At 42.0% G+C, this 9,706-nt stretch overlaps 1 protein-coding gene across 1 annotated transcript in view; it reads right to left on the bottom strand.

The window, feature by feature from the left end:
• Positions 1 to 773: 773 nt before the first annotated feature.
• The window catches only part of cenps (centromere protein S), a 54,802-nt gene continuing 45,869 nt past the window's right edge, over positions 774 to 9,706 (bottom strand). The window contains exons 4-5 of the mRNA XM_038821956.1: positions 6,686 to 6,752; positions 774 to 2,521 (exon numbers count right to left, since the gene is read on the bottom strand). Coding sequence (XP_038677884.1) covers positions 2,369 to 2,521; positions 6,686 to 6,752 — 220 coding nt within the window. The 3' untranslated portion in view covers positions 774 to 2,368. The remainder of the gene's footprint in view (positions 2,522 to 6,685; positions 6,753 to 9,706) is intronic.

Here is a 9,706-nt window from a genome sequence, read left to right as displayed (position 1 = left end):
TGCTCACACAGCATGGTCAATCTGTAATGTGTATCTGCAGTAATATGTCTAACATGTTATATTAATATAATACTGTCCAATTTTGCTTGCATGCTAGAACCTCACAGTATGGTTCAGACTGTTTCCCAAAATTGAACCTGAACTTTACTTAAGACACTGGGAAATTGTGGTAGATTTATTTTTACGTAGCAGGTTCCAATTTAATTTGACCCAATTAAAATCTCTTTAATTCCAGATATTGCAGTCAACATCACTTGGGTACAATAAAGCTTGAAAGCATATAGAATTTATGAAGCATATACTGAAAAATTTAAATCGTAACCAAACTATAGGCCCGGGGGGGGGGGGAAGAGAGGAGAGAAGAAGGGAGAGGAGGAGAAGAGAAACAGGAGCTCACTGTAACCTTTCACCAGCAAGTAACTGGAGATATTTGCTTACTCTAGCACAAACGAACAATTATTCAAAGGGCAATTTTAATGAAATATTAGTCATGTTTCAGGAAAATATCCCACCTGGGAACTTTCGGAGTGTTATGGTCCATATCTCTTCATTTTCTTAAATCCTCACCTACTTTGTAATAGGAAATGTGATTCATTACTGACTGCTACAAGCCACAACCACACCCAACACATAAAAAGAGGGAAAATACAAGAGCGAATAGTGGAAAATCCATGCAGAGCCAGTGTTTTAAATCCAGACGGTGTGAACAGATGATAGTATTAACAGTGTAGCGTGGAATGCCAAAAGCTCTTTTTGACAAGAATAGAATGAAGTTTGTTTTTCAATCTTACATTTAATTCTTTTTAATATAACATGGTCATTTAGCTTCAAAAAGACTCACTTGGTTAGCAAAACATTACAAATAACTTAAAAACCAAAGGCATGAAGACAGAAACCGCTGGAAACAATCAACTTGTGAGGTAACAACTGTGGTGAAAGAAACAATGGGCTTGAAACACTACACGCGCCTGATGGGGTCGGCTGTTTCATTTCCAAATTGCTCTCTGCTAAGTTTGGCTGCGATTAGCAAGGATGAGGAAAAGGATCCTGTTTAAAATCCATCTGGGATTTCTCCAATGGTTCCGTGGATTTATGTATTGAGCTACACGGAGCAGGATGGTTCCAGCTAACTTTGGGTCAGCTTCATGTAAAATATGTATGCCGGCTAAAGGGGGGAGGCCACAGTTATTATTACGAAGATGCTTACCTGTAAATATATATGTTAATTTTTGCGTGTTCTTTTTTTTTCTCTCTCTCTAACAATTTGTAATTTGTTCAATATAAAACATGAAAACTGAATAAAAAACATTTATTAAAAAAAAAACTTTGGGTCAGCTTCAACCTCTGAAGAGGGACTTGAACTACAGTTGCCCGTCTCAAGAGGCCAGAGTATCCAATCTAGTCTGACATTTCAGTGCATTACTGAGGGAGTACTGCACCAACAGCGACTTTGTGCTTCATATAGATGAGAACTGCTGGATCAACAAATCGAGTGCCTTTCCATTTAACCTGCTGGAACATGCATGTCTGCTCCAGCCACATCCTTAACTCTTTCGACTTCACTGAGAAGGCCTCCAAACTCACCCCCACCCCCTAATTTTTCAATCTTGCCCTCGAGGCATCCAATCTTTCCACTCAACCCTTCTGAATTCCCCCCAGTACTCCAAGACCTCCCCTTCTCCTCCTCCTCTATGCTCTGTTCCCCAACTGCAGTCTGGTGCCGAGGGCATACCCACCGAACAGCTAACCAGCCTCCAGTTCTAATTAGGTCCTCCCATGCAATTTTCCAGATCCTGAGGGATGCCTATTTTCTGGGTTCGGCGATCTCAAAGCAGTTGTTCCTCCCCCTTCCTGCTTGCGTACAAATTAGTATCCAGCCCAGTATTTTACAGAAATATACTGAATCAATATGAATTTATTACAAGTCTGTTTTAATGCAGAACTTGAACACAGATGTAAGTGTCAAAAATGTTAAAGAAATAAGCACTATTATTTAGCAAAGGCAAATTAAACATTTCTACCAAGAGTGCAAATGTATCAAAAGTCCTGGGTGAATCTAATTTATGACATATGACACAACTGTGAATTATACTCCAAAGATATTGGGTAACATTTATAAAACTAGTAGCAATACTAAGATAGATCGACACCTATTTTACCCGTATCACATGCGATTTGGTAGTTTCCATAACCATCTCGTGCTCTATTTAATGTAACGCTGGCATTCATTTGTAGTTTCAACTCCCCACTGTCTGAAAAGATGAAAGAGAAAATCTGTTGGGCAAAGTTGAGTGAGACCTACAGTGATCTTTACTCTCGGTTCTAGTTCCAAGGTAAACTTTCAAATTTGAAATGCCTTTTCTGTAGATTACTCTACGGTAACATCGTCACTTTCCGTTACCGCGGACTCGAGGCGGTCATCAGATTTCTTCTTTCCCTTTCCTGTGGTGAGTGCTCTCTTCTCTTTTTGCTCTGCATTATTGGTAGCGAGTTCATTACATTTCTCTGTGATGAAGTTCAGCTGGAAAAGCAACAAATCAAATATTTAAACAGAGAGTCATAAAAAGCTTAATGTAGAAAAATTAAAACAACATTTAGTAATAATAATCTTTACTGTCACAAGTAGGCTTGCATTAACACTGCAAAGAAGTTACTGAGAAAAGCCCCTAGTCGCCACATCCCAGCACCTGTTCGGGTACACAGAGGGAGAATTCAGAATGTCCAATTCACATCACAAGCACGCCTTTCGGGACATGTGGGAGGAAACCGGAGGAAACCCATGCAGACACAGGGAGAACGTGCAGACTCCACGCAGACAGTGACTCAAGCCAGGAATTGAGCCTGGAACCCTGGAGCTGTGAAGCAACAGTGCTACCAAGTCTGCTGGGCAGTCTAACTAACCATCTCTCACAGCTGGAATGCCAATTTGTGTGGATCTCCATAAGCTTACGGTTTCTTGTCAGTTTGTCCTAGTCTATTTCCAACCAAATGTCATCAGTGCCTTGGAAAGAGGAAGCCTGTTCCTCACCATCATATTATTCATGCAGTTGGGGAGCCTTGCCATTTTCAAAAAAATATGCAACACCATTCTTCCCCTACTGCGATGAGAAGCGTTTTCCATTATATGGCGACAAGTGGTGTTCCCCAGGGATCTGCACGGAATTGATGCCTCAGCTTTTTACTCTATATATCAGACTTTAATGAATGATTGGAGAGTTGTATGTCTAGTAAACACTACTCTGCTACTCTCTGTATGACCCTTCAAAATCACGTTTTCACAATGGCGAATTCAAAGAAGGCCGATTGATATAGCAATATCTCAAAAGTTATTGTAGATCTTCATCAATAAATTCCTGTTTTGCAACAGATGGTGGCGCTGCTGCTGAGGGATAGGACAAAATAAATGAAGGTCGAGTATGATTGAATATGGCTTGTTCGTTTCTGCACTCTGCCACCTGGCTAGGAATTACAAGTAAAGGAAATTGGGTTTGAATCTTGTTTGTACTATATAAAAGTATCCTCTCAGGGCAGCACGGTGGCACAGTGGTTAGCATTGCTGCCTACGGCGCTGAGGACCCGGGTTCGAATCCCGACCCTAGGTCACTGTCCGTGTGGAGTTTGCACATTCTCCCCGTGTCTGCGTGGGTTTCACCCCCACAACCCAAAAAGATGTGCAGGGTAGGTGGATTGGCCACACTAAATTGCCCCTTAATTGGAAAAAATGAATTGGGTATTCTAAATTTAAAAAAAAATATATATATAAAAGTATCCTCTCATCAGAACATGACTGCTGGGAACTATAAATAAAAGACTGCAGCGCGGTGGCGGAGTGGTTAGCCTCACAGTGCCGAGGACTCTGGTTCGATAGGGGCTGGTTTAGCACAGGGCTAAATCGCTGGCTTTTAAAGCAGACCGAGGCAGGCCAGCAGCACGGTTCAATTCCCGTACCAGCCTCCCCAAACAGGCACCGGAATGTGGCGACTAGGGGCTTTCACAGTAACTTCATTTGAAGCCTACTTGTGACAATAAGTGATTTTAATTTCATTTTTCATTCATTAAATTTCATCCTGACCCCGGGTCACTGTTCGTGTGGAGTTTGCACATTCTCCCCCTGCCTGTGCGCGTCGCATCCCCACAACCCAAAGATGTGCAGGGTAGGTTGACTGGCCATGCTAAATTGCCCCTTAATTGGAAAAAAAAATAATTGGGTACTCTCAATTTATTTTTTAAAAAGACAGAAATGAACTTGAACCAACTGTAAATAAGGGCGGCACGGTGGCACAGTGATTAGCATTGCTGCCTACGGCGCTGAGGACCCGGGTTCGAATCCCGGCCCTGGGTCACTGTCTGTGAGGAGGTTGCACGTTCTCCCTGTGTCTGCGTGGGTTTCACCCCCACAACCCAAAGATGTGCAGGTTAGGTGGATTGGCCACGTTGAATTGCCCCTTAATTGGAAAAAATGAATTGGATATTCTAAATTTAAAAAAAAACAACTGTAAATAATATTAATATGTGACCTCCTCCAAGTAATTAAAATTCTGAGAGGTATCACTAATCTTGATGCAAATAAGATGTCTGACTGAAAGGTTTGATTCCACACATAGGAACCACAAGTACACAACTGGAAATCATCACCTTCCATTAAAAAAACTTCACCCTAGATCGCAACTAATATATTATGCACAACAGACTCTCAACTAAATAACGCAAAGCTCAATTGATTGGAAGGTATGCCAGTAATTATGGTAGTTAATGGAATGCTATCCTTTATTAAGAAAGGAATTGAATAGAAAGGTAAGGATAGGTTCAGTTGGACAAGGCACTGGTCAGACCACATCTTGAATACTGTGAGCTGTCTCCTTATTTAAGGAAGGATGTAAACGCATTGGAGGCAGTTCAGAGGAGGTTTACAAGATTGATACTTAGAATGAGTGGGTTGTCTTATGAGGAAAGGTGAGAGAGAATGGGCTCATTTTCAGCAGTAGTTTAGGAAGTGAGGGGTGACTTGATTGATGGAGGGGTGTTTTAACATTAACGGCTTGGGTCACTGTCTGTGCGGAGTCTGCAGGTTCTCCCCGTGTCTGCGTGGGTTTCCTCCGGGCGCTCCAGTTTCCTCCCACAAGTCCCGAAAGACGTGCTTGTTAGGTAATTTGGAGATTAGGAATTCTCCCTCAGTGAACCCGAACAGGCGCCAGAGTGTGGCGACTAGGGGCTTTTCACAGTAACCTCATTGCAGTATTAATGTAAGCCTACATGTGACACTAATAAAGATCATTATTACATTCGTGTCACTCTTTAGGACAGAGATGAAGAAAATTTTTTTTCTTCTCAAGATTAAGCAACTTTCAAACTCTCGGCCTCAGAAGGCGGTGGAAGCAGGGTCATTGAATATTTCCAAGGCGGAGGTGGACAGATTCTTAATAAGGAAAGGAAATCAAAGATTACCTTTGATAAGGTAATCAAAGGTCGATTTTGAAACACAAACAGATCGGCCATGACATTATCAAATGGCAGAGTAGGTTCAAGGAGCCGTAGGGTCTACTTCTGCTCCTTGTCGTATGTGCGTTTGAAAGAGCTGCACAAGTGTCTGGATAAGAATAGAATAATTTGGGATGTTTCATTTGGTTTCGATCCCCTCGTCTCGAGGAAAAAGCAAATATTTCTGCTCCTCATTCCTGCTGGAAAATACACGTGTTCATGACAGGATACATGGGGATGTCAGATCAGGACATTACCAGGCTGAACTGGGATTCTTTCCACAGTTGAATAGCACACCTACATCTACACTTGAAGAGTAATGGGCTGGGTGAGCTGATGGGGGCTGCCAGCTTGAATCAATTCCTTCAAAAGGAGGGACAGGTCGGAAAAGAAGGAGGATGCAAAATAATTGAATCTAGTCTGTTTGTTTCTACACTGCTACCTGGCTATGAATTACAGGGAAACAAACTGGGTGTGAATCTTGGTTGTAATGTATAAAAGTATTCACTTAACATAGGGCAGCACGGTAGCATTGTGGATAGCACAATCGCTTCACAGCTCCAGGGTCCCAGGTTCAATCCTGGCTTGGGTTACTGTCTGTGCGGAGTCTGCACATCCTCCCCGTGTGTGCGTGGGTTTCCTCCGGGTGCTCCGGTTTCCTCCCACAGTCCAAAGATGTGCAGGTTAGGTGGATTGGCCATGATAAATTGCCCTTGGTGTCCAAAATTGCCCTTAGTGTTGGGTGGGGTTACTGGGTTATGGGGATAGGGTCGGGTGCTCTTTCCAAGAGCCGGTGCAGACTCGATGGGCTGAATGGCCTCCTTCTGCACTGTAAATTCTATGAAATAACTTGACTGTTTGATTAAGGCTGAATCGATACATAGATGATTAAACATTCTATGTAACACTACTGTTGCTATTCTGTGGAGGCCACTGAAATAGCATATGTGAAAGTTAACCAGAGGTGCCTCACGAAAATTGTAATGAATTAATTAAATCACCAATATATGCACCACATTTCATCCTCGAGTAAACAAACAGGATGAGTCCATGAGTACAACTTGCACATGATCTGCTCCGAGAAGTTTTTATAGTCTGAATGTTCTTTCCCTCATTCAATTAAGAATACTGCTAAGTTTTACATTGGGAAGGCCAAATTGGAACACAATTATATTATGACAAGTGTAAAAAAAAAGTGCGACTTCACCAGTGCTTTGCTCCTCCTTGCCAGCAGTTTTGCATCATCTGTGTTGACAGTGGTCCGTTTTCCATGTCTGTAGACAGATAATAAAGTGAACTGCTGCATAATTTGAGAAATAAAATAAATACTAAAATATATTTAAACCTCAGGAAAAACGTTATGTTCAAAAAATTTGAAACTAATATACCGTTATTGTTCAGAGCTCGGACAATACTTGTTCAACAATTCTGACTGTGCTAAGAATTATTCTGACAACCAATTTAAAATCATCAGTCGGGCTCACAATTGCATCTTGCTCAAACACTCTCTGAATCGTGATACTGTAGCTAACTTAAGCGTGTTAGAAGCCACATATATTCACACACTGAGCCTGGTCCTTTGTAGATAATAATAATAACCTTTCACAGTAACTTCATTGCAGTGTTAATGTAAGCCTACTTGTGACTATAATAAAGATTTTTATTATTAGATAGAAGAAGCATGTCCATGCTTTGAGTCTATTTCAACTAAACAAATGTTTTTCTCAGTACTACTCTCAAGATCTGTACGACCGAACAACATTTGCATACCTGAGACAGAGGTACAGCAAAGACCAAATTCCCAATACAAACAAAATAGTTCGCATCACAGTTAAAGTTAAGAACAGGTAAGCCATCAATTGATTTTCTCCGAAAGTGCATCAGACTCAAGATTATGCCTGTGTACGTTTTCAAACGTATTAATAATGCTAAAGTGGGAACTCTCGGTGGCGCAATGAAGGGGCAAGATGCGCACAAGGTGGCTCCCGTTGCTGTATTTTTTGCCCCTTTTCTTAATACCACGGAGTGTTTACTCTTGAAAACCCACAGGATTAGTGTAATAAGGATCTCGAATGACAGAAATAGCCATAAGAAGCCAAGGAAAAGAAGGCGGGGAGCAGGAGTTCATTGACGGAGTCTGAGGTCACTCGAAGCTCATCCGCACGTAAAATGGCGGAGTCAGTTTCTGATGCTCCATCCAGTCGCTAACGACCGAGGTGCTTTCTAGTAGCTTGAAGAAGGAATTTGAAAAGCACTAATGTAATATGTCGGAGGATCTCAGAAAATCGAAGAGGCCGTGGTCCCCATTCGAACGATCCTGGGGAAACCCAATCAGACTGTGGAATCCCAGGGAGCCACGATCAAAGATATGAAAGTGGCCCTGTCAGACAACAGCAATCGGATTGCCTCGCCGGAGTCTGAGCGGTCTTCGTCGGTCGAAGCGAATACATCATTGAGGGCCAAGACAAAGGACTTCGGAAATAGTACAATAAGGCAGAATATTCGAATTGTGGGGCCACTCCATCAGGTTCTATCAGGACATGGATGGGGAGCTGGAGAAGAACAGGGCTGCCCTGTATAAAAGTTGAGATGGGTTTGGTTTGGCTTGGTCTACCCAGCCCGCTTCAGAGTAACTTTGGGGGGGAAAAGACTATTTATTCGGTGTGCCGGGAGATGCTGATTCTCATGAAAAACACAAGTTTGACGTGGTGTAATTCAGTTTTCATTTCTGTTGACGGACATGGCGAATTGTTGCATTGTTGGGGTTTGATGCTTGTTCTTGTTTTTTCTTGTCAGGGTTCAATTCTTATAGTTCTTGTTTAGATTTGGGATTTTGCACTATGTGGGCTTCTGTTTGTTATAATATATAGCCTCCTTTTGGAACACAAGGAATATGGGGTCTTGGTATATTGTTGTTTATAACTTTATCTCCCATCCGAAGCTTCCCTGATAACTTAAAGAGTTCATAAATTAAACTGGTTACATTATTAAAATGGACTTGCAGAGGTGGAACAGCCTTCCCCCTATCCTTGGTGGGTAGGGTTCAGACTATTAAAATGAACATGCTCCAGAGATTGTTATTCTTCTTTCCTCCCCAAATCTTTACGGTCAACAAATTGATATCTTCCTTTATTTGAGCGGATAAGGCTCCCAGAATCTGTGGTGCGTTGCTCCAAAGAGACAGGTAGTCGGCTGGGCTTAGCTATTGCTATTTACTATTTTACTATTGTGCAGCCAATATTCAGAAAATATGGTTGTGGCTTGGTGATCCCAGATCCATATGGGGACATTGGAAGCGTGCTCCTGTACTACCTCTAGTCTGCACGCAATAGTTACTGCATCATTACCTTTTGCCCCTGTTAGATTTTCATCAAATCCCGCGGTGGTCTGCTCCAGGAGAATTTAGAAGCAGTTTAGGCAGCATTTCAAGATCCTTTCCCGGACTTCGCTGGCCCCCATTTGTAATAATCACCTTTTCCTACCAGCTGGTTTGGACTCGATATTTAAGTCTTGAGAGGGGAAGGCCTGGAGAGGTTTGGTGACTTGTTTGTGTGTGTAATATATATGTGTGGGTGTGTGCGTGTGTAGGGTTGCTAGGTTTAAGGAGTTACTGAAAAATTTAATTGCCCTTTTTCACGCAAAGCGTTTTCCTACTTAATGGTGCAATACGTGAACATGTTCCTTCTGTGTGCAGAGGACAGGGCCCTGTGTGTGAATATATGAAGCTTTCAGCATGCAAGCTACACTGATAATCTTAAATTGGTTGCTAGTGTAATTCTTAGTGCAATCGGGATTGCTGAATCCTGAACATGAGCCTAGCTAATCTATTACACGCATATTGCCACTTTCAGTCCTGAAAAGTGCCCTGATTATCTAAGATTAATCTGGAAGGGCAAGGTGTCTCAAATAATTCGACTACAGGTGAAACTAATAGTATTACGCTCCTACTATGCAGTAGCAACACAAGTGGCATTCTCCACTAACAGGATGTCAAAAAGACATTCTGCACATAACACAATTGAGTGATGTGCTATGTGAGTTTCAATGCTGATGAGATGTATGAAGGCTGTATGGTATCAAACAGCACTTCCTTTTGGCTGTTCACAACAGGCAAGGAACAGACTATACCCAACCAGTCCATGCTTGAACAACTTAAAACAGGGTGTCCAACATTATACATGATTCAGTGATTGGACAGCACTTGCTAAACAATCCTGATTGCACTAAG

The sequence above is a fragment of the Scyliorhinus canicula genome, chromosome 16 (genome assembly GCF_902713615.1).
Source record: "Scyliorhinus canicula chromosome 16, sScyCan1.1, whole genome shotgun sequence".
In the NCBI taxonomy this organism is placed as follows: Eukaryota; Metazoa; Chordata; class Chondrichthyes; order Carcharhiniformes; family Scyliorhinidae; genus Scyliorhinus; species Scyliorhinus canicula.
This window is presented reverse-complemented; position numbering and strand designations above follow the sequence as displayed.